We start from the raw sequence: 26338 nt of genomic DNA, 5'->3' as shown, positions 1-26338 counted from the left end.
TCCACAACTATTTAAGTCAATAAGTCATAGTTTTAGTCAAAGTATGATATATTTGGGCTTGAAGTGACAAATCCAAATCTGTGTGAATATTGTGTCTTTTCTTATGATATTCTTTTCAGCCAAACGTTTTGTTTCAGGGCTGGGTTTTATTTGAACGTTACCACCCACTAGCTAGCATGTCATTGTTTATTAATCAGAAACAACTGTAAACATAGTCACTTGAAATTGTACTACTTTATTAAAAACTGGTTCGAAATGTTCTGGTATAATGGTATATACAGTGAGGCAAAAAAAATTGTCAGCCAATTGTGCAAGTTCTCCCACTTAAAAAGATGAGAGAGGCCTGTAATTTTCATCATAGGTACATTTCAACTATGACAGACAAAATGAGAAGAAAAAAAAATCTGAAAATCACATTGTAGGATTTTTAATGAATTTATTTGCAAAATATGGTGGAAAATAAGTATTTGGTCAATAACAAAAGTTTATCTCAATACTTTGTTATATACCCTTTGTTGGCAATGACAGAGGTCAAACATTTTCTGTAAGTCTTCACAAGGTTTTCACACACTGTTGCTGGTATTTTGGCCCATTCCTCCATGCAGATCTCCTCTAGAGCAGTGATGTTTTGAGGCTGTTGCTGGGCAACACGGACTTTCAACTCCCTCCAAAGATTTTCTATGGGGTTGAGATCTGGAGACTGGCTAGGCCACTCCAGAACCTTGAAATGCTTCTTACGAAGCCACTCCTTCGTTGCCCGTGCGGTGTGTTTGGGATCATTGTCATGCTGAAAGACCCAGCCAGGTTTCATCTTCAAAGCCCTTGCTGATGGAAGGAGGTTTTCACTCAAAATCTCACGATACATGGCCCCATTCATTCTTTCCTTTACACGGATCAGTCGTCCTGGTCCCTTTGCAGAAAAACAGCCCCAAAGCATGATGCATGCTTCACAGTAGGTATGGTGTTCTTTGGATGCAACTCAGCATTCTTTGTCCTCCAAACACGACGAGTTGAGTTTTTACCAAAAAGTTACATTTTGGTTTCATCTGACCTTATGACATTCTCCCAATCTTCTTCTGGATCATCCAAACGCTCTCTAGCAAACTTCAGATGGGCTTGGACATGTACTGGCTTAAGCAGGGGGACACGTCTGGCACTGCAGGATTTGAGTCCCTGCCGGCGTAGTGTGTTATTGATGGCTTTGTTACTTTGGTCCCAGCTCTCTGCAGGTCCTTCACTAGGTCCCCCCGTGTGGTTCTGGTGTTATCATTTTGACCCCACGGGGTGAGATCTTGCGTGGAGCCCCAGATCGAGGGAGATTATCAGTGGTCTTGTATGTCTTCCATTTCCTAATAATTGCTCCCAAAGTTGATTTCTTCAAACCAAGCTGCTTACCTATTGCAGATTCAGTCTTCCCAGCCTGGTGCAGGTCTACAATTTTGTTTCTGGTGTCCTTTGACAGCTCTTTGGTCTTGGCCATAGTGGAGTTTGGAGTGTGACTGTTTGAGGTTGTGGACAGGTGTCTTTTATACTGATAACAAGTTCAAACAGGTGCCATTAATACAGGTAACGAGTGGAGGACAGAGGAGCCTCTTAAAGAAGAAGTTACAGGTCTGTGAGAGCCAGAAATCTTGTTTGTTTGTAGGTGACCAAATACTTATTTTCCACCATAATTTGCAAATAAATTCATAAAAAATCCTACAATGTGATTTTCTGGATTTTTTTTCTCATTTTGTCTGTCATAGTTGAAGTGTACCTATGATGAAAATTACAGGCCTCTCTCATCTTTTTAAGTGGGAGAACTTGCACAATTGGTGGCTGACTAAATACTTTTTTGCCTCACTGTATAAAGAAGTTTATAGGTCTAACTTCATTAGATTATATACATACAGTATCAGTCAAAATTTTGAACACCTCCTTATTCAAGGTTTTTTCTTTATTTTTACTATTTTCTACATTGTAGAATAATAATGAAGACATCAAAAACTATGAAATAGAAATCATGTAGTAACCAAAAAAGTGTTAAACAAACCACTGTCTTTCTGGACGTTTTAAAAGTTTTGCAAATAGTTATTTCTGCAAGGAATGTGAATTGAAAGGGATATGGTGATACCTATGTAGGCGACGTAGTTTCTACACTGGTATAATGGGTATAATGTGTAGTAGTTGCACACCTCCCTGCTGAATTATGTAGAGCTGATTTGGGACAGTTCATATTTTTTTTCGTCATCTTTTGTAAAAAAACAAATTTTCACGTAGGCTTTGTGCTATCAGTTTAAGAGAGCAAATAGCATAGGGACAGACTAGATGAAGTCCTAGTTTTTAATGGTTAGTGGCAGTAGATTGTGGAGGGGTTCAGTTCAGAGGCAAATCATAATATACAGTCGTGGCCTAAAGTTTTTGAGAATGACAAATATACATTTTCACAAAGTCTGCTGCCTCAGTTTGTATGATGGCAATTTGCATATACTCCAGAATGTTATGAAGAGTGATCAGATGAATTGCAATTAATTGCAAAGTCCCTCTTTGCCATGCAAATGAACTGAATCCCCCCCAAAACATTTCAGCCCTGCCACAAAAGGACCAGCTGACATCATGTCAGTGATTCTCTCGTTAACACAGGTGTGAGTGTTGACGAGGACAAGGCTGTTTTACCTAAGAACACAGACATGAATAAAGAATGGTACCAAATTGTGGTCAATCCTCAAGAGGCGGGTGGACAAACAAAACCCCTCAAATTCTGACAAACTCCAAGCATTGATTATGCAAGAATGGGCTGCCATCAGTCAGGATGTGGCCCAGAAGTTAATTGACAGCATGCCAGGGCGGATTGCAGAGGTCTTGAAAAAGAAGGGTCAACACTGCAAATATTGACTCTGCATCAACTTCATGTAATTGTCAATAAAAGCCTTTGACACTTATGAAATGCTTGTAATTATACTTCAGTATTCCATAGTAACATCTGACAAAAATATCGAAAAGACACTGAAGCAGCAAACTTTGTGAAAATTAATATTTGTGTCATTCTCAAAACCTTTGGCCACGACTGCATACATTTAGCCCAAAAACCAAACATGTACCGTCTATTTCTTATATTAGTGCTTTTTTTTGAAAATGCGATGGAAACCCATTGAACTTTAGATGCAGTCATCTGGGTTTTAAATGGAAGCGTCTTATTATTCACTTGTTGGTAACAATTTGTATTTTTGGTCAACTTCATTCTGAAGTTATTTGCGGTCACAGTCAGAGGAGGTCTTCCGTGAATAAAAGTGACATTGAAGAGTAAAGAAGTATTTTTATTTAACTAGGCAAGTCAGTTAAGAACAAATTCTTATTTTCAATGACAGCCTAGAAACAGTGGGTTAACTGCCTGTTCAGGGGCAGAACGACAGATTTGTACCTTTTCAGCTCGGGGATTTGAACTTGCAACCTTTCGGTTACTAGTCCAACACTCTAACCACTAGGCTACCAGTATCTAACGACCAGTGGTGGAAAAAGTACCCAATTGTTATTCTTGAGTAAAAGTAAAGATACCTTAATAGAAAATGACTCTGGTTAAAGTAACCCAGTAATTCACTACTTGAGTAAAAGTCTGCAAGTATTTGGTTTTAAATATACTTAAGTATCAAAAGTAAATGTAATTGCTCAAATATACTTAAGTCTCAAAAGTAAAAATCACTTCACACATTCTTTATGTTAAGCAAACTAGACGGCACCATTTTAATTGTTTACATTTATTTAGTCTGTCAGATCAGAGGCAGTAGGGATGACCAGGAATGTTCTCTTGAGACGTACATTACTGTTCAAAAGTTTGGGCTCACTTAGAAATGTCCTTGTTTTTGAAAGAAAAGCATTCAAATAACATAAATTTGATCAGAAATACAGTGTAGATATTGTTAAAGTTGTAAATGACTATTGCAGCTGGAAACAGCAGATTTTTTATGGAATATCTACATAGGCGTACAGAGGCCCATTATCAGACACGTTGTGTTAGCTAATCCAAGTTTATAATTTTAAAAGACTAATTGATCATTAGAAAACCCTTTGCAATTATGTTAGCACAGCTGAAAACAGTTGTTCTGATTAAAAAAGCAATAAAACTGGCCTTCTTTAGACTAGTTGAGTATCTGGAGCATCAGCATTTGTGGGTTTGATAACAGGCTCAAAATGGCCAGAAACAAAGAACTTTGTTCTGAAACTCATCAGTCTATTCTTGTTCTGAGAAATTAAGGCTATTACATGCAACAAATTGCCAAGAAACTGAAGATCTCATACAACACTGTGTACTACTCCTTTCACAGAACAGCACACATTGGCTCTAACCAGAATAGAAAGAGGAGTGGGAGGCCCGGTGCACAACTGAACAAGAGGACAAGTACATTAGAGTGTCTAGTTTGAATAACAGACGAGTCACAAGTCCTCAACTGGCAGCTTCAATAAATAGTACCCGCAAACACCAGTCTCAACGTTAACAGTGAAGAGACAACTCCGGGATGCTGGCCTTCTAGGCAGATTTGCAAAGAAAAAGCCATATCTCAGACTGGCCAATAAAAATATAAGATTAACATGGGCAAAAGAACACAGACACTGGACAGAGGAACTCTGCCTAGAAGCCCAGCATCGCCTCTTCACTGTTGACGTTGAGACTGGTGTTTTGCGGGTACTATTTAACTAGATTTTTTTTTAAACAGTTCGGTAATTTAATGAAGTTTCTAACAATGAACTGGCGATCATAGCGAAGTGGGTGGCGCTATTTCCCCTAGTGATCAGGGTTGAAATTCTTCTGTCTGGAAAAAATACGTTCGATGACACGGCGGTGTTGGCACCGTCAGCAAGCAGTAGTCAGGCAGGCACACACCCCTCAACACCGATCCATCGTCATCATCGGTTTCTCACGCTGGTATGTTCTCCAACCGAAAAGGGAACAGTTCACTCGCTACTGTCCCCCCCACAAAGGTTCTAACTTCGAATCCTCGATAGCCATGGCGGGAGCGACATCCTCGCGGATTTAGGTGACATTATTGGAGATAATAAACTACTACATCGAGACAACAAAGCATTCCTCTTTTTACATCGAGTGGAAAGACGGCATCCGGCATGAACAGAAGCTCCGGGGACGGGGACACCGGTCGGAACAACGCACATCGTTTCTGGTGAGGGCTATGGTAACATTTTTCTGATGGGTCCTTACGAAATTGCAGCAAATGCCTACTGTGCAAGTGGCTTGATGATAGCAACGAGTTGTGGCGGCCACAACAAGACACATTCCACCCCGCGTTGTCACAAAATGGGGTAACAATGTTGCATTGTTTACTTCACAGCGCTCCCCTATGTATGTATGTATGTATGTATGTATGTATGTATGTGTGTATGTGTGTATGTGTGTGTGTGTGTGTGTGTGAATAGCTTTCTATTGTGGGGGACAGGCTGTTTCTATTCAAATTGGCGTTATCCCGTCCTGCCTATTAGGCTGTGGAAGGTAAACTGGATACTCTTCACACAGAATAATTAAACATTTAAAAGATACACAGACAGGAGCTAAGCCACTGCTGTCATGTTTTTAAAAATATGGGACAGTTAAGCGTGCGCTGTTTGGAAGTGCTGAATTCGCAGAAATACTGTATGTTGTCGTTTAATGATGAAACCACCGGGTTTAAGAGGAACTAAACGAAATTATTAATTGAAAATATATTTGGCAAAAACCACCCCTATAACACCACATTGTCCCTACTAGTTATTGTACACTACAGTATGCAGGCTTATGCATGATTGTATCGACTTGGCTTGTATTCCCTGTTGTAAAGTGATACCCCAAATTAATATACTGACCTACATTTCAAATCCATCTACATGTTTGTCCTATAAATGTTTCGGAAAACACAAAGTAATCTCTGCTGTAAACCAGGCTTGAAATATTTTTAAATTACATAATGGGGGGGGGGGCATTTTTGAATGAAATAATATTACATTTTACCCATAGTATATATCCCCATTCCCCCCCAAAAAGGATTTACTAGTTAAAATATCACAGGAAGCTATCGCAGTGGTATTCAATGGATTGCAACCTGTATCCATGTATTTATTCCTTGTGTTATTATTTCTATATTTATTGTTGGGAAGGGCCTGTAAATAAGTATTTGAAATAGTAGTGATTCATTTGACTTGAAAACCTTTGAATTATGTTTGTGTGACGATAGATACATGGCAATACATTGTTGGCATGTGTGGAGCCTTGCCATTTGGCAGACAGAACCCGGTAGAGCAGGTTTACAGTAGACTACAGGAAAGTGTCTGTGGGTTCAAGGGTGACGCAAGTGGTAGTCAGTTGTTTTCATGGCATTCCTTCCTTTTTTTGGGGATTCCTCTTCCTTTAATGGTTACTGCTCGACTGGGCTTAACCGGTTATACGACCCTCTGTGTGTGTGTGTGTGGGGGGGGGGTTGGCAGGATGTCCTGAAGGAAGACGTCATTGTTCTGAATGCGAGCTCACAGAGGAACAGTACACACACGAACAGACTGCTGACCCAGAGCAGCCACTAGCTGCACGTTTAGTTTAGCCTGGAGTTGATCATTATAGTGTTATTGATTACCGGCATTGTAGAGTTGTAATAACCTATGTGTATATAGTTGTAGTCCTTCTCGATGGTTGGTTGCAGTGGAAGTTGTAGTTTCTCTCATGTCAGCCTGTGATTCAAACGTTAACCCATGTTTAGATCTGGTTGTGGGGCTGTTTCTTCTTTTTGAAATGTCAAGCTTTTGTATGTAAATAACCATGTGTGTTACATGGTGCCCCACTGAGGTTGTAAGGAGATGGTTGCCACCAAGGTGGAGTTGAGTCTTTCCTCTGTGTGTGCGTGCGTGCGTGCGTGCGTGCGTGCGTGCGTGCGTGCGTGCGTGCGTGCGTTTGACGTCGTTGTATTACCTTGGTGAAGACATTTGGGATGGTGGTGGGATTGTAAGGCAGGGTAACGTGAGCTTCTGTGAAACAGCTGTAGCCACGCACCACTGATGCCCACAGGGTAGGATGGGTAGGATATATCAGATTGTGCTCTCTGAGGGTGTGTGTGTGTGTGTGGTTGGGTGTGTATGCGGACGGCTTGGGAAGGTGTGTATGCTATCACACTTGTCTCTATAAGCTGCACATGTGCGTGGGTGCGCAGTTTCCCGAGACTGTCTCGCCGCTCCCTATTGCATTGACATTCATTCAGCCCGTACTCTACGCAGACCGTACTCTACGCAGACCGTACTCTACGCAGACCGTACTCTACGCAGACCGTACTCTACGCAGACCGTACTCTACGCAGACCGTACTCTACGCAGACCGGTGACATAACCAGTCAGAACTGCAGTAGGAAATATCACATTTACATAAGTTTTCAGACCCTTCACTCAGTACTTTGTTGAATCGCCTTTTGCAGTGATTACAGTCTTCAGTCTTCTTGGGTATGACGCTACAAGCTTGGCACACCTGTATTTTGGGAGTTTCTCCCATTCTTCTCTGCAGATCCTCTGAAGCTCTGTCAGGTTGGATGGGGAGCGTTGCTGCACAGCTATTTTTCAGGTCTCTCCAGAGATGTTCGATTAGGTTTAAGTCCGGGCTCTGGCTGGACCACTGAAGGATATTCAGAGACTTGTCCCGAAGCCCTCCTGCATTGTCTTGGCTGTGTGCTTAGGGTCGTTGTCCTGTTGGAAGGTGAACCTTCGCCCCAGTCTGAGGTTCCGAGTGCTCTGGAGCAGGTTTTCATCAAGGATCTCCTCTGTACTTTGCTTCGTTCATCTTTCCATCGATCCTGACTAGGGATGCATGATATATCGATGAACATATCGGACGATATTAGCTAAAAATGTCTAGTTTAATGCCAATGTTAAAAACCGATATCAAAGCAACCTTGCATACCTATATAAACGTAGGTACATGATGTAATGACACCATGTAAAATTTCGCGCTACACGTGCAACACAGCATTCGTAACCTAGCCCACACAATGTCTGCTGTGTGGATCGAGCAATCAACAAGTCGAGCAGTCATTTGAAAGAGTAAGAACATTTCAGCGAGACAACTCAAAGGGGAAATCCATTAAAGCCAAGATAATGGAATTCATTGCCCTTGACAATCAACCGTTCTCTGTCGTGGGTGATGTTAGCTTTTGCAGATTGGTCGAGCACTGGTACACACTACCAAGTGCGCTATTTTTCAGATGTTGCCCTACCGGAGATACACAGTAATAGCGTCACTGCTACTAGCTTCACGACATACATACTATGGAACGCGGTTTGGGTCTTTGCGTGTCAAAAAAGGTACAATAGCACCGTCTAAGCTGTACAAAAAAGTGTGCAAACAAGCAAACCCCAGCATAATTTGTTCGACCGCAACTTCTGGGGTAGCTAAAGCTTGGTACCTAGCTAGCACCAATACAACCAGCCTGAAAACAATGATCAGTAGAAACTGCAGTCATTTACATTATTCTTAGCAATGATTTAGGAATCCTTGTGAGTAAGTATTAGCAAGGTTGCCACTTGTTGTTCGCCTATTGAACTTGAACTTCAGTTCATGAAAATAAATAGCTAACCAGCTACTTAACCCTGTTGCCAAAAGCTAACGTTAGTAGCAGCCAGCAAGCTTCATCTGGCTAGTGACGCTCGACCGGACTGAGTTATGTCTTGTGAAGCTAACCACAATAAGTATTAGGCACAATAGTGGAATATGCAGTTTGCCTTCAAAATAAAAGTATGTCATTGACAGAGATGCAAATGAACACAAATAGTAGGATTATGCCCTACTTTTAATTTGACGGCTAACCACAAAGTCCACTATTGTGGCTAGCTTAACATAGATGGGTCGGACCCCCATTAATAAAAAAAGAACTGTCTTATAGATTAGGTTTGTTTTAGATGATGACACCTAGCTATATAGTTAGCTAGCTAACTATATCTACTGAAACAGATTATGTCGTTTTGCTATTTCTTTGGGAAGAACATTGTTTGCTATGTTTAATATCGGTATCAGGTTTTTTGGCAAGGGAAAATTTTGGGTATCGGCCAAAAATGTTATATCAGTACATCACTAATCCTGACTAGTCGACCAGCCCCTGCCGCTGCAAAACTGCCACCACCATGCTTCACCATAGAGATGGTGCCAGGTTTCCTCCAGACGTCACGCTTGGCATTCATGTCAAAGAGTTCAATCTTGGTTTCATCAGACCAGAGAATCTTGTTTCCTATGGTCTGAGTGTCCTTTCGGTGCTTTTTGGCAAACTTCAAGCAGGCTGTCATGTTCCTTTTAGTGAGGAGTGGCTTCCATCTGGCCACTCTACCATAAAGGTCTGATTGTTGGAGTGCTGCAGATATGGTGTGTTTCTGGAAGGTTCCCCCATCAGACGACACAGCAGTGGTAGGCTGCTCTCGAGCTCTGTCAGAGTGCCATTGGGATCTTGGTCACCTCCCTGACCAAATCAAAGTTTATTTGTCACGTGGGCCGAATGCAGCAGGTGTAGACCTGACAGTGAAATGCTTACTTACAGGCTCTAACCAATAGTGCAAAAAAGGTATTAGGTAAAGAAATGAAACAACAGTAAAAAGACAGGCTATATACAGTAGCGAGGCTATAAAAGTAGCGAGGCTACATACAGACACCGGTTAGTCAGGCTGATTTGAGGTAGTATGTAGATATGGTTAAAGTGACTATGAATTAGAGGTCGATCGATTAATTGGAAGGGCCGATTAACGAGGGCCGATTTCAAGTTTTCATAACAATTGGAAATCGGTATTTTTGGACACCGATTTGGCCGATTTAAAAATTGTATTACATTTTTTATATATTTTTTTTACACCTTTATTTAACTAGGCAAGTTAGTTAAGAACACATTCTTATTTTCAATGACGGCCTAGGAATGGTTGTTCCCCTTGTTCAGGGGCAGAACGACAGATTTTTACCTTGTCAGCTCGGGGATTCAATCTTGCAACCTTACAGTTAACTAGTCCAACGCTCTAACCACCTGCCTCTCATTGCACTCCACAAGGAGCCTGCCTGTTACGTGAATGCAGTAAGCCAAGGTAAGTTGCTAGCTAGCATTAAACTTATCTTATAAAAAACAATCAATCAATCATAATCACTAGTTAACTACACATGGTTGATGATATTACTAGTTTATCTAGCGTGTCCTGCGTTGCATATAATCGATGCGGTGCGTATTCGCGAAAAAGGACTGTGCTTGCTCCAATGTGTACCTAACCATAAACATCAATGGCTTTCTTCAAATCAATACACATAAGTATATATTTTTAAAGCTGCATATTTAGCTAAAGGAAATCCAGGTTAGCAGGCAATATTAACCAGGTGAAATTGTGTCACTTCTCTTGCGTTCATTGCACGCAGAGTCAGGGTATATGCAACAGTTTGGGCCGCTTAATTTGCCAGAATTTAACGTAATTATGACATAACATTGAAGGTTGTGCAATGTAACAGGAATATTTAGAGTTATGGATGCCACCTGTTAGATAAAATACTGAACGGTTCCGTATTTCACTGAAAGAATAAATGTCTTGTTTTCGAGATGATAGTTTCCGGATTCTACCATATTAATGACCTAAGGCTCGTATTTCTGTGTGTTATTATGTTATAATTAAGTCTATGATTTGATAGAGCAGTCTGACTGAGCGATGGTAGGCACCAGCAGGCTCGTAAGCATTCATTCAAACAGCACTTTCGTGCGTTTTGTCAGCAGCTCTTTGCTGTGCTTCAAGCATTGCACTGTTTTTGACTTCAAGCCCATCAACTCCCGAGATTAGGCTGGTGTAACCGATGTGAAATGGCTAGCTAGTTAGCATGGTGCGCGCTAATAGCGTTTCAAAGTCACTCGCTCTGAGACTTGGAGTAGTTGTTGCATGGGTAATGCTGAAACGAGGGTGGCTGTTGTCGATGTGTTCCTGGTTCGAGCCCAGGTAGCGGCGAGGAGAGGGATGGAAGCTATACTATTACACAGGCAATACTAAAGTGCCTATAAGAACATCCAATAGTCAAAGGTATATGAAATACAACTCGTATAGAGAGAAATAGTCCTATAATTCCTATAATAACTACAACCTAAAACTTCTTACCTGGGAATATTGAAGACTCATGTTAAAAGGAACCACCAGCTTTCATATGTTCTCATGTTCTGAGCAAGGAACTTAAACGTTAGCTTTCTTACATGGTACATATTGCACTTTTACTTTCTTCTCCAACACTTTGTTTTTGCATTATTTAAACCAAATTGAACATGTTTCATTATTTATTTGAGACTAAATTGATTTTATTGATGTATTATATTAAGTTAAAATAAGTGTTCATTCAGTATTGTTGTAATTGTCATTATTACAAATAAATAAATATAAAAGAAATCGGCCAATTAATCGGTATCGGCCTTTTTTGGTCCTCCAATAAATCAGTATCGGCGTTGAAAAATCATAAATCGGTCGACCTCTACTATGCATATATGATGAACAGAGAGTAGCAGTAGTGTAAAAGAGGGGTTGGCGGGTGGTGGGTGCGACACAACGCAGATAGTCCGGGTTAGCCAATGTGCGGGAGCACTGGTTGGTTCGGCCCAATTGAGGTAGTATGTACATGAATGTATAGTTAAAGTGATTATGCATATATGATAAACGGAGAGTAGCAGCAGCGCACAAAAGAGGGGTTGGGGGGCACAATTTGCAAATAGTCCGGATAGCCATTTGGTTACCTGTTCAGGAGTCTTATGGCTTAGGGGTAAAAACTGTTGAAGCCTTTTTGTCCTAGACTTGGCACTCCGGTACCGCTTGCCATGCGGTAGTAGAGAGAACAGTCTATGACTGGGGTGTCTGGGGTCTTTGACAATTTTTAGGGCCTTCCTCTGACACTGCCTGGTGTAGAGGTCCTGGATGGCAGGCAGCTCAGCACCAGTGATGTACTGGGCCGTTCGCACTACCCTCTGTAGTGCCTTGCGGTCAGAGGCCGAGCAATTTCCGTACCAGGCAGTGATGCAACCAGTCAGGATGCTCTCGATGTTGCAGTTGTAGAACCTTTTTGAGGATCTCAGGACCCATGCCAAATCTTTTTAGTTTCCTGAGGGGGAATGGGCTTTGTCGTGCCCTCTTCACGACTGTCTTGGTGTGTTTGGACCATTCTAGTTTCTTGTTGATGTGGACACCAAGTGTTGAGGATCAGCGTGGCAGACGTGTTGCTACCTACCCTCACCACCTGGGGATGGCCCGTCAGGAAGTCCAGGATCCAGTTGCAGAGGGAGAGCGTGATCACACAGTCGTCCGGAACAGCTGATGCTCTCATGCATGCCTCAGTGTTACTTGCCTCGAAGCGAGCATAGAAGTGATTTAGCTCGTCTGGTAGGCTCGTGTCACTGGGCAGCTCATGGCTGTGCTTCCCCTTGTGGTCTGTAATAGTTTGCAAGGCCTTCCACATAAGACAAGCGTCGGAGCCGGTGTAGTATGATTTAATCTTAGCCCTGTATTGACGCTTTTCCTGTTTGATTGTTCATCGCAGGGCATAGCAGTATTTCTCGTAAGCTTCTGGGTTAGAGTCCTGCACCTTGAAAGCGGCAGCTCTGCCCTTTAGCTCAGTGTGAATGTTGCCTGTAATCCATGGCTTCTGGTTGGGGTATGTATGTACAGTCACTGTGGGGACGACGTCCTCGATGCACTTATTGATAAAGCCAGTGACTGATGTGGTGTACTCCTCAATGCCATCGGAAGATTCCCGGAACATGTTCCAGCCTGATAGCAAAACAGTCCTGTAGTTTAGTATTTGCTTCATAGACTGTGTCACTGGTGTTTGAGGGAGAAGGAGAGCTTTGTACGCGTCTCTGTGTGTGGAGTACAGGTGATCTAGAAATGTTTTTCTATCTGGTTGCACATTTAACATGTTGATGGAAATTTGGTAGAACTGATTTAAGTTTCCCTGCATTAAAGTCTCTGGCCACTAGGAGTGCCGCCTCTGGGTGAGTGGTTTCCTGTTTGCTTATTTCCTTATACAGGGTACATGCTGACTGAGTACGGTCTTAGTGCCAGCATCTGTCTGTGGTGGTAAATAAACATCCATGAAAAGTATAGCTGAAAACTCTCTAGGCAAGTAGTGTGGCCTTCAATTTATAACAATATACTCTACTTCAGGCGAGCAAAATCTAGAGACTTCCTTAGATTTCGTGCACCAGCTGTTGTTTACATGTATACACAGACCACCCCCCCTCGTCTTACCGGAGTGTGCTGTTCTATCTTGCCGGTGCAGCGTATATCCCGTTAGCTGAAAATCCATGTTGTCATTCAGCCACGATTCCGTGAAACATAGGATTTTTGATTTTGATTGGTTTTTGCTGTCTCGTTGGTAGGATATTCGTGATCGTACCTCGTCTAGTTTATTGTCCAATGATTGCACGTTGGCGAGTAGTATTAAAGGTAACGGCAGCTTTCCCACTCGCCTTTTCCGGGTCTTGACCAGGCATCCTGCTCTTTGTCCTATGTACCTGCGTCGCTTCCTCTTGCAAATAACAGGGATGTTGGCCCTGTCGGGTGTTTGGAGAATGACCAAGGCCCTTCTCCCCCGATTGTTCAGTTTGGCCAGGCGGCAAGCTCTGTGGGACCTTAATATAGATAGTTGTGCCTTTCCAAATCATGTCCAATCAATTGAATTCATCACAGGTGGACTCCAATCAAATTGTAGAAACATCTCAAGGATGAACTATGGAAACAGGATGCATCTGAGCTCAATTTAAAATTTAATAGCAAAGGGTCTGAGTTCTTGTGTAATAAGGTATTTGTTTATAAATTAGCAAACATTTCTAAGAACCTGTTTTTGCTTTGTCATTATGGGGTATTGTGTGTAGATTGATGAGAATTATTATTATTTCTGAATCAATTTTAGAATAAGGCTGTAACGTAACAAAATGTGGAAAAAGTCAAGGGGTCTGAATACTTTCCGAATGCACTGTATGTAAATAGACCATTGCCATATGTGGAGCTGTGCCATTTACGTTGAACTGGACTGTGTTTACAGAATGAATGTGCTTGTTTTGAGATCAAATGTGCTTGTTTTGAGATCAAAGCGAGAGCTGCATGTAGCCACGTGTAGACATTTTGTGAATATCCTTTGCTAGTTAGTGAGTTAATAGTCCAGTTATAGATAATTTGTACTTAGCAATAGGGGAAAGATTGCTTCTTACAAGAGCACAAAACGTGCACATTTCTTGACATATTTGAAAAGCGAGTCATGTAAAGAGATTTTGTTTTTTTGTCTTAAAGGGGAAGTGTTGTATTTTGAGACAGTCTTGAATAAGCTAAATAGGCAGTGGGTAGAATAATTTGTCTGATTCTCTGTAATAATGGTATGGGAATAATAATGCATTTTATTTTGTAAAGTGTTTTTTGCATCAAACAACACAACATTTTCAGTCTCCTCCTTGTCTGAAGGATAAGTGGATAAACAGGTTAATGTCAGGCCCTGTATATTTTTTCAAACGTGTCATGGAATGTAGGCCTACATTGAACGCCACACATTGGCTGCTACTGTAGGCTGAATGATAGAACAGCTATTTCCATGTTAAAATGTTATGGGATGCATTTTCTCCAGATTATTTTATGGTAGGCCACTCTAGTAGGCCTACATTATGATCAAGTAGCCACAGAAGCCATTTGGCCACGGTTAAAACTGTAACTTAAAGCGGGTACATCCTCAGTGTTCATAGTAAACACACAATGTTCACGTTTGCGCTCAGCAGACCTGAAATTTGCTCGGTACCTCATTTTATTTTAGGGGTGTGTGTGTGTGTGTGTGTGTGTGTGTGTGTGTGTGTGTGTGTGTGTTTGAAATGCCAGCAGTAAGTGCATATATGCATTATGTGAATGTATGTCTGAGTGCCTTCCTGTGTGTGTGTGTGTGAGCATAAATACGTGTTTGTGTATGAACATAACCGTGGGGGGGGTGTGTGTGGTGGACAGGGCTCATGTTTAAGCGACCAGGCCAAGGACAGCTGGCTGAAGGTTAGTGTCCGCCTCTCCCTAGTCCTCACTGAGCAGCTGCCATGAAACACACACACACACACAGAATCCACACCACACACAGAATCCACACCACACACTCCCCCGTCCCGTAACTCTGGTCTATACATAGCCATTCATACAAACTCTTCCTCTTTCTCTACGGTATTAACATAGGAATTCTGGCAGTCAGGCTCCGAAAGCGGCCCCTCCTGAAATGCAGTTGCGATAGACAACACATGCTCGTGTAAGCACAATTTGTGGCCTCCCGAACTCTCGCCGAACTCTTTTTTTTTTTTCTTCTTCTTCTCACTTTACAGTCAGGCTGAATGTGAAAGTCTCACTCAGCATACAGTAGCCACCCAGCAGTCAGAGGGTTCGGCTTCGGGGTGAAGTTTCCCCTTAAGTACAGATCTGGGATTAGCATTCCCTCTTGCCAATTCACAGCCGAAGCATTAGTGGGGGAAATGGAAAACCGACCCAAGATCAGCGTTTTAAGGATAACTACACCCTACACCGAGTGTCAGCTGGTTAAGACCCTATTTGGTTAGATGGATGAATGTAGACATTACACTCAATGATTCTCAGGTATTATTACATGTTAATAATATAGATATTGTCTATGGTTAATATAATATTGTTGACACTATTGTAAGTACAGTGTTACTACACAGGTACAAGAGTGCAGTGTTAGCCTTTCCACTGTTTTGGCACAAGCATTAATTAAGTATGCATCCCAAATGGCACCCTATTCCCTATGTAGTGCACTATCTTTTACCACATCCCTATGGGCCCTGGTCAAAAGTAGTGCACTACATGTACATAGAGAATAGGGTGAAATTTTGGACACAGACTAAGTGATCATGCGATGTATGACATATATATATATATCTATATATATATACAGTTGAAGTCGGAAGTTTACATACACTTAGGTTGGAGTCATTAAAACTCGTTTTTCAACCACTCCACAAATTTCTTGTTAACAAACTAGTTTGGCAAGTCGGTTAGGACATTTACTTTGTGCATGACAAGTAATCTTTCCAAAAATTGTTTACAGACAGATTATTTCACTATCACAATTCCAGTGGGTCAGAAGTTTACATACAGTAAGTTGACTGTGCCTTTAAACAGCTTGGGAAATTCCAGAAAATGATGTCATGGCTTTAGAAGCTTCTGATAAATTATGTCAATTAGCCTGAGTCAATTGGAGGTGTACCTGTGGATCTATTTCAAGGCCTACATTCAAACTCAGTGCCTCTTTGCTTGACATCATGAGACAATCAAAAGAAATACCTAAAATTGTAGACCTCCACAAGTCTAGTTCATCCTTGGGAGCAATTTCCAAATGCCTGAAGGTACCACGTTCGTCTATACAAACAATAGTACGCAAGTATAAACACCATGGAACCATGCAGCCGTCATACCGCTCAGGAAGGAGACGCGTTCTGTCTCCAAGAGATGAACGTACTTTGGTACGAAAGGTGCAAAACAATCCCAGAACAACAGCAAAGGACCTTGTGAAGATGCTGGAGGAAACAGGTACAAAATGATCTATATCCACAGTAGAACGAGTCCTATATCGACATAATCTGAAAAGCTGTTCAGCAAGGAAGAAGCCACTGCTCCAAAACCCACCATAAAAGAGCCAGACTACGGTTTGCAACTGCACATGGGGACAAAGATCGTACTTTTTGGAGAATTGTCCGCTTGTCTGAGGAAACAAAAACAGAACTGTTTGGCCATAATGACCATAGTTATGTTTGGAGGAAAAAGGGGGAGGCTTGCAAGCCGAAGAACACCATCCCAACCGTGAAGCATGGGGGTGGCAGCATCATGTTGTGGGGATGCTTTGCTGCAGGAGGGACTGGTGCACTTCACAAAATAGATGGCATCATGAGGAGGGGAAATTATGTGGATATATTGAAGCAACATCTCAAGACATCAGTCAGGAAGTTAAAGCTTGGTCGCAAATCAAATCAAGTTTATGTTATATAGCCCTTTATACATCAGCTAATATCTTGAAGTGCTGTACAGAAACCCAGCCTAAAACCCCAAACAGCAAGCAATGCAGGTGTAGAAACACGGTGGCTAGGAAAAACTCCCTAGAAAGGCCAAAACCTAGGAAGAAACCTAGAGAGGAACCAGGCTATGAGAGGTGGCCAGTCCTCTTCTGGCTGTGCCGGGTGGAGATTATAACAGAACATGGCCAAGATGTTCAAAATGTTCATAAGTGACAAGCATGGTCAAATAATAATCAGGAATAAATGTCAGTTGGCTTTTCATAGCCGATCATTAAGAGTTGAAAACAGCAGGTCTGGGACAGGTAGGGGTTCCATAACTGCAGGCAGAACAGTTGAAACTGGAATAGCAGCAAGGCCAGGTGGACTGGGGACAGCAAGGAGTCATCATGCCCGGTAGTCCTGACGTATGGTCCTAGGGCTCAGGTCCTCCGAGAGAGAGAAAGAAAGAGAGGAGAGAATTAGAGAGAGCCAAGATTTTCAAAATGTTCATAAATGACAAGCATGGTCAAATAATAATCAGGAATAAATGTCAGTTGGCTTTTCATAGCCGATCATTAAGAGTTGAAAGCAGCAGGTCTGGGACAGGTAGGGGTTTCATAACCACAGGCAGAACAGTTGAAACTGGAACAGCAGCAAGGCCAGGTGGACTGGGGACAGCAAGGAGTCATCATGCCCGGTAGTCCTGACATATGGTCCTAGGGCTCAGGTTCTCCGAGTGAGAGAAAGAAAGAGAGAAGGAGAGAATTAGAGAGAGCATACTTAAATTCACACAGGACACTGGATAAGACAGGAGAAGTACTCCAGATATAACCAACTGACCCTAGCCCCCCGACACAAACTACTGCAGCATAAATACTGGAGGCTGAGACAGGAGGGGTCAGGAGACACTGTGGCCCCATTCGATGATACCCCTGGACAGGGCCAAACAGGAAGGATATAACCCCACCCACTTTGCCAAAGCACAGCCCCCGCACCACTAGAGGGATAACTTCAACCACCAACTTACAATCCTGAGACAAGGCCGAGTATAGCCCACAAAGATCTCCACCACAGCACAAGGGACCTTCGTCTCTCTAAACAATATCTAGACTTATGGATGCCACCCGTTAGATAAAATACGGAACGGTTCTGTATTTCACTGAAAGAATAAACGTTTTGTTTTTCGAAATGATAGTTTCCGGATTTGACCATATTAATTACCTAAGGCTCGTATTTCTGTGTGTTATTATATTATATTTAAGTCTATGATTTGATAGAGCAGTCTGACTGGGCGGTGGTAGGCAGCAGCAGGCTCGTAAGCATTCATTCAAACAGCACTTTATTGCGTTTGCAAGCAGAAATTCGCAATGCTTCAAGCATTGCGCTGTTTATGACTTCAAGCCTATCTACTCCCGAGATTAGGCTGGCAATACTAAAGTACCTATTAGAACATCCAATAGTCAAAGGTATATGAAATACAAATGGTATAGAGAGAAATAGTCCTATAATAACTACAACCTAAAACTTCTTACCTGGGAATATTTGACCTTTATTTATTTAACTAGGCAAGTCAGTTAAGAACAAATTCTTATTATTCTTATATTGAAGACTCCTGTTAAAAGGAACCACCAGCTTTCATATGTTCTCATGTTCTGAGCAAGGAACTTAAACGTTAGCTTTCTTACATGGCACATATTGCACTTTTACTTTCTTCTCCAACACTTTGTTTTTGCATTATTTAAACCAAATTGAACATGTTTCATTATTTATTTGAGACTAAATTGATTTTATTCATGTATTATATTAAGTTCAAATAAAAGTGTTCATTCAGTATTGTTGTACCGGTAATTGTCATTATTACATACCGATTAATCGGCCGATTTTTATATGTATCAGCTTTTTTTGGTCCTCCAATAATCGGTATCGGTATCAGCGTTACAAAATCATAATTGGTCGACCTCTATGTTGGAGTGGCCATCACAAAGCCCTGACCTCAATCCTATAAAACATTTGTGGGAGGAACTGAAAAAGCGTGTGAGAGCAAGGAGGCCTACAAACCTGACTCCGTTACACCAGCTCTGTCAGGTGGAATGGGCCAAAATTCACCCAACTATTGTGGGAAGCTTGTGGAAGGCTACCCAAAACGTTTGACCCAAGTTAAACAATTTAAAGGCAATGCTACCAAATACTAATTTAGTGAATGTAAAATTCTGACCCACTGGGAATGTGATGAAAGAAATAAAAGCTGAAAGAAATAATTATCTCTACTATTATTCTGACATTTCACATACTAAAAATAAAGTGGTGACCTAACTGATTTAAGACAGTGAATCTTTACAAGGATTAAATGTCAGAAATGATGAAAAACATTAGTCCGCATAGCTGGTCATATTAGGATGCTTTGGTGTAATTACTTGTTATTAAGCCTAAGTACTTAGTAATAACATAATACAAAGACAAAGTCAGTGTGCTTTGTTTATTAGTGGAATCTGGAATCCCCTTCTCAGAGTGACTCATGGGGTTCCGTGTAGTAATGGAGCAGAATGTAGAACCTAGAACCGTGCCGGCTACACAGCGCTGGTATTGTGTAGCCGATTGTGGTGACAACCAGAGAGGAGATATATTATCTAGCTACTGTGTAAGTAACAGTATGAACACATGTATTGATCTTATACAATGTAGGCTTACTTCATCAGGGGTGAATGTAATGGAAAATTAATGTAGAAACTAGTACCATGCCCGACTTGGGTTGGGCGATGTCTGGATATGACATCGTCCCGTTGTCCTGTTCAAACAGCGTTGATATACGATGGTATCGTGAACATTTTTTTTATTTGGGGGGGGGGGGGGGATGCGGTTTTGTGCGGAGATGTCAATTGGCGGGAAGAACACAGTATAAAGGATGTCTTTACATATCTTGGACCTGCCTGTCCAAAGACAGCTATGGTGGTTACAGACAGTGTTGTCATGGCCATGGCTATTGCTGGAGCTGTGTCTCTCTGATAGCAGAGGTCTGGTTGAAGACCCTCTGACCGATGGGGTTACTAGGTCACAAAAGATGGCTTGAGAGCGAGGAAGAGAGAGAGAGAGCAGTCTGTGTCCAGACAGGCGACCCTAGCTGTCACTCAAAGGGGTCATTGTCATGGCAGCGGTGTTAAATCAACGTTGAGTCTTATTGTGTTTGACGATCGTATAGAACCCTGTCTGTCATCATCTGTCCTGCTGGCCATACACGCGTGGATGCTCTGTCAGGTGCCTACCGTCATCCAATTTTTGCCAAAACATCAGCAAGCTTAGTGCCAGCTCCATTCAGATCCTCTGACACGGGTGACGATCGAGCCAGAGAGGAGCAGTGTGGAGGGGAGGTGAAGAGTAGAATAGAGGGGAAAGACTCGACAGACAAAACACAGAAAAGCGCTAGCGAGAGATCAAGTACAATAAACATACATAGTATTTATTGTCCCCTGAAACTCATTCAGTATTGGGACACTGTAGCAGTACACACAGAAGTTGTTCAACTCCAGTCAAGCTCCTTGATAACCCTCACCTTTCTCTCAGATCTGTCGCTCTCTCTCAGATCTGTCGCTCTCTCTCAGCTCTGTCGCTCCCCCTCTCTCTCGTGCTTTGTCGCTTCTTCTCTTTCTCTCTCGCTCCCCCTCTCTCTTGCTCTCTCTCTCCCTAAAGTGCGTAGCGCATAAAAATTGTCTGTCCTCGGTTGCAACACTCACTAACAAAAAGCCCCAGGAAGCAATGTCAGCACAAGAACTGTTCGTCGGGAGCTTCATGAAATGGGTTTCCATGGCCGAGCAGCTGCACACAAGCCTAAGGTCACCATGCGCAATGCCAAGCGTCGGCTGGAGTGGTGTAAAGCTTGCGGCCATTGAACTCTGGAGCAGTGGAAACGCGTTCTCTGGAATGATGAATCACGCTTCACCATCTGGAAGTCCAACAGATGAATCTGGGTTTGGCGGATGCCAGGAGAATGCTACCTGCTCCAATGCATAGTGCCAAATGTAAAGTTTGGTGGGGGAGTAATAATGGTCTGGGCCTGTTTTTAATGGTTCGGGCTAGACCCCTTAGTTCAAGTGAAGGTAAATCTTAACATTACAGTATACAATGACATTCTAGACAATTCTGTGCTTCCAACTTTGTGGCAACAGTTTGGGGAAGGCCCTTTCCTATTTCAGCATGACAATGCCTCTGTGCACAAAGAGAGGTCCGTACAGAAATGGTTCGTCGAGCTTGATGTTGAAGAACTTGACTGGCCTGCACAGAGCCCTGACCTCAACCCCATCGAACACCTTTTAGATGAATTGGAACACTGACTACGAGCCCGACCTCACTAATGCTCGTGGCTGAATGGAAGCAAGTCCACGCAGCGATGTTCCAACATCTAGTGGAAAGCCTTCCCAGAAGAATGGAGGCTGTTATAGCAGCAAGAGGGGGGGGGGGGGGGGATATTCATGCCCATGATTTTGGAATGAGATGTTCGACGAGCATGTGTCAACATACTTTTGGTAATGCAGTGTATGTACTAGCTTATATGGAGCGAGTCATTTCTATGTAAAAGGACCCATGAGCACTAAGTTAAGTTTATAGGAGCATATCACATTTGGTGTCAAATGAGAGCTAAGAGTCTATATGTTTGGGAAATGAAATCATTGCTACATTTTTCAACCATTTTCCAACCTAAAAATGTGGAATTAACAAAGGCTTTGATTTCTGGTCACACAGATGGAAAAGGGTTGTTAAAAAAAACATCTCCTAGGAAAAAGTATTAAGGTATTATAAATGCATCAAAATACAATCATGTTGAACATTTCTATTTAGTTTTGCAGATAATGAAAGTTCACAGAAGTAAGAAGTTAAGGTTGACCTACCAATTAGTTACCGTTTTTATTCATAACAGTTTTGTTTATTGTACCATGTGCTTTGCATAGAACACCAACAACGCAACTGACCACTGGGACTAGATTCGGGAAGAACAGTAATGAGATTAGCATAGAAAGATTAGACTAGAGACCGAGATATAAAGTTTAGAGATAGTGCTAATGCCGGGCATGTTTATTTTATAATAAAATAAATTGTATTTCTCAACAACAAAATAAAATTCACAATAATAGTATTTCACAGTAAATAAGCTCAGTGTTCACAATCTATGGATCTATTTCAATACCTCAGGTAAAATCAGTTCTACCTTCTATAGCATCAATTATCACCAGTAAAGTTCAATTCAGAAAACAAAGTGACATTCGAATACAGATTCAATATTTCACAGTTGAGGGTGATCAGTCCCAACAAACACAGTAAAGCTGTGGAGAATAGTGTATTTAAGTGTCCTTCAAGAAAAGGCCCTCTTGAAGAGATTTTATAATAAAAAATAAAAAAAGTTTTTGTTGTTTAGCAGACACTCTTATCCAGAGCAATTAGGGTTAAGTGCCTTGCTCAAGATAACGTTGACAGACACGTTGACAGATTTTTCACATAGTTGGCTTGGGGTTTCGAACCAGCGACCTTTTGGTTACTGGCAAAATGCTCGTATCTGCTAGGCTACCTGCCAACCCATGTCTTCAGATGTCTTCTTTCTTCTGAAAACCAAGAAGACTCAAACTCCATCAATAACCTGCCCTGGATGTTGAATAAGCAGGCCAAAACTTATCCAATAGCGAAAGGTAAGAACATAAAAATTGCACATTTGTTGTACACCATTGTCTATTTTTTTTATAGGAGATATCTGAAATATTAAACTTATACATTAGAGTGCATTCAGTTTTCAGACCCCTTCCCTTTTTCCACATTTTGTTACGTTACAGCCTTATTCTGAAATTGATTAAATATTTATTTTTCCTCATCAATCTACATACAATACCCCATAATGACAAAGTAAAAACTGGGTTTTAGACATTTTTGCAAATGTATAAAAAAAACTGTATTCAGACCCTTTGTTATGAGACTCGAAATTGAGCTCAGCTGCATTCTGTTTCCATTGATCATCCCTGAGATTTCCGACAACTTGATTGGAGTCCACCTGTGATAAATTTCAATTGATTGGACCTGATTTGGAAAGGCACACACCTGCCTATATAAGGTAAAAGGCACATGACAGTCGCTTGGAGTTTGCCAAAAGGCACCTAAAGACTCTCAGACCATGAGAAACAAGATTCTTTGGTCTGATAAAACCAAGATTGAATTCTTTGATCTGAATGCCAAGTGTCACGTCTAGAGGAAACCTGGCACCATCCCTATGGTGAAGCATGGTGGTGGCAGCATCATGCTGTGGAGGTGTTTTTCAGAGGCAGGGACTGGGAGATTAGTCAGGATCGAGGGAAAGATGAGCGGCCAAAGTACAGACAGATCCTTGATGAAAACCTGCTCCAGAGTGCTCATAACTTCCGATTAGGGCGACGGATCACCTTCCACCAGGACAATGACCCTAAGCACACAGCCAAGACAACGCAGGAGTGGCTTCGGGACAAGTCTCTGATTGTTCTTGAGTGGCCAAGCCAGAGCCCGGACTTGAACCGTCCCCACAGTGACTGTACGTACATACCCCAACTAGAAGCCATGGATTACAGGCAACATTCGCAGTTAAAGGGTAGAACCACCGCTTTCAAGGTGCGGGACTCTAACCCGGAAGCTTATAAGAAATCCTGCTATGCCCTGCGACGAACTTCAAACAGGCAAAGCGTCAATACAGGGCTAAGATTGAATCATACTACACCGGCTCTGACGCTCGTCTTATGTGGCAGGGCTTGCAAACTATTACAGACTACAAAGGGAAGCACAGCCGCGAGCTGCCCAGTGACACAAGCCTACCAGACGAGCTAAATCACTTCTATGCTCACTTCGAGGCAAGCAACACTGAAACATGCATGAGAGCATCAGCTGTTCCGGACGACTGTGTGATCACGCTCTCTGTAGCCGACGTGAGTAAGACCTTTGAACCGGTCAACATTCACAAGGCTGCGGGGCCAGACGGATTACCAGGACGTGTGCTCCGGGTATGTGCTGACCAACTGGCAGGTGTCTTCACTGACATTTTCAACATGTCCCTGATTGAGTCTGTAATACAAACATGTTTCAAGCAGACAACCATAGTCCCTGTGCCCAAGAACACTAAGGTATCCTGCCTAAATGACTACAGACCCGTAGCACTCACGTCTAGCCATGAAATGCTTTGAAATGCTGGTCATGGCTCACATCAACACCATCATCCCAGAAACCCTAGACCCACTCCAATTTGCATACCGCCCAAACAGATCTACAGATGATGCAATCTCTATTGCACTCCACACTGCCCTTTCCCACCTGCAACACATCTGCCACGCTGATCCTCAACACTGGAGCCCCCCAGGGGTGCGTGCTCAGTCCCCTCCTGTACTCCCTGTTCACCCACGACTGCACGACTAGGCACGACTCCAACACCATCATTAAGTTTGCAAACGACACAACAGTGGTAGGCCTGATCAACGATGAGACAGCCTATAGGGAGGAGGTCAGAGACCTGGCTGGGTAGTGCCAGAATAACAGCCTATCCCTCAACGTAACCAAGACTAAGGAGATGGTTGTGGACTACAGGAAAAGGAGGACCGAGCACGCCTACATTCTCATTGACGGGGCTGTAGTGGAGCAGGTTGAGAGTTTTTCAAGTTCCTTGGTGTCCACATCACCAACAAACTATCATGGTCCAAACACACCAAGACAGTTGTGGAGAGGGCATGACAAAGCCTATTCCCCCTCAGGAAACTAAAAAGATTTGGCATGGGTCCTCAGATCCTCAAAAGGTTCTACAGCTGCAACATCGAGAGCATCCTGACTGGTTGCATCACTGCCTGGTACGGCAATTGCTCGGCCTCCGACTGCAAGGCACTACAGAGGGCAGTGCGTACAGCCCAGTACATCACTGGGGCTAAGCTGCCTGCCATCCAGGACCTCTACACCAGGCAGTGTCAGAGGAAGGCCCTAAAAATTGTCAAAGACCCCAGTCACCCCAGTCATAGACTGTTCTCTCTACTATCGCATGGCAACTCTCTTTTTATCATATATGCATGGTCATTTTAACTATACATTCATGTACGCACTACCTCAATTGGCCTTACCAACCAGTGCCCTCGCACGTTGACTAACCGGGCTATCTGCATTGTGTCCCACCACCCACCAACTCCTCTTTTACGCTACTGCTACTCTCTGTTCATCATATATGCATAGTCACTTTAACCATATCTACATGTACATACTATCAGCCCAACTAACTGGTGCCTGTATGCAGCCTCGCTACTGTTATTTTTCACTGTCTTTTTACTGTTGTTTTTATTTCTTTACTTACCTATTGTTCACATAATACCTTTTTTGCACTGTTGGTTAGAGCCTGTAAGTAAGCATTTCACTGTGAGATCTACACCTGTTGTATTCGGCGCACGTTGAAAGAGATTTGCGTCAGTTCAAATCTGGTATCAGGACAAAATGTGATTCAGAGTCACCGAATATACTTTAAGTATTTTATTTAAACTCAAGCGATAAATGGTAAATGCAATTTTCGTATATACGGGTTCACCGTGTCACCGTGCAATGTAAAACAGAGAACTCTGGAATGTGCTCATACAACAGTTTTTATACTATGACAGCTTTAGTTCCAACCCGTCCGTCGGCCTATCACAGTAGAGGCTGAGCGCGGTTTAAACTTTGCTCAGCCTATGCTGACACTCGGACTGGTCCCAGTCCCTTGGTGCTCACATCTGTCCACATCTGGTCGTTGCGTAGAGTAGATATGTCTTGTGTCTCCCCCCGATTCTACACTCAAACAGTTCCTTATTTGGTATTGATCAGTGCTCTAACCTCCCTGGTTGGCCTAGAGATATGCACCCCTCCCCTCTCCAGATTGACCACAGCTTGTATAGCCTGTCACTATGTTGATCAGTCTTTACACACCTACACACACACACATCTGTATTGTTTGTGTGTGTGTGTAACAAAACAATATTCATCTTCAAACAATATGGTAGCGGGCTATAGTGCATAAACATAAATCCTAACAACGTGACAAATAAGCTGATTTGAAATGCATCTGTAGTGTTACTTTTTCCATGTGAACAATATTGTATGTTTACTTCTACAAAAATTGACTTAGCAATTAGCATAAATGGCACAATTTATATTCACTAACATATAGAAAAGTTAGCATTGGCCTGCTAACGCAGCGCTAATACAGTGGCTTCATTCATGAAAAAATAAAGCTCACCAAGTAAATGGTCCATCAACCCATTCAACCGCTTCTCAAGACGATGCGATGAACGGACCATCAATTGTCAGTGTTTCTCTGAAGATATGTCTAG

At 42.3% G+C, this 26338-nt stretch overlaps 1 protein-coding gene across 1 annotated transcript in view; it reads left to right on the top strand.

Annotated features, from left to right (window-relative positions):
• The first annotated feature begins 4783 nt into the window (after positions 1-4783).
• LOC129866643 (cyclin-dependent kinase 17-like) overlaps positions 4784-26338 on the top strand; it is a 47751-nt gene continuing 26196 nt past the window's right edge. The window contains exon 1 of the mRNA XM_055939417.1: positions 4784-5153. Coding sequence (XP_055795392.1) covers positions 5098-5153 — 56 coding nt within the window. The 5' untranslated portion in view covers positions 4784-5097. The remainder of the gene's footprint in view (positions 5154-26338) is intronic.

Source organism: Salvelinus fontinalis, chromosome 12 (assembly GCF_029448725.1).
Source record: "Salvelinus fontinalis isolate EN_2023a chromosome 12, ASM2944872v1, whole genome shotgun sequence".
In the NCBI taxonomy this organism is placed as follows: Eukaryota; Metazoa; Chordata; class Actinopteri; order Salmoniformes; family Salmonidae; genus Salvelinus; species Salvelinus fontinalis.
Note: the sequence above shows the minus strand (reverse complement) of the source record. Positions and strands in the feature narration are given on the sequence as shown.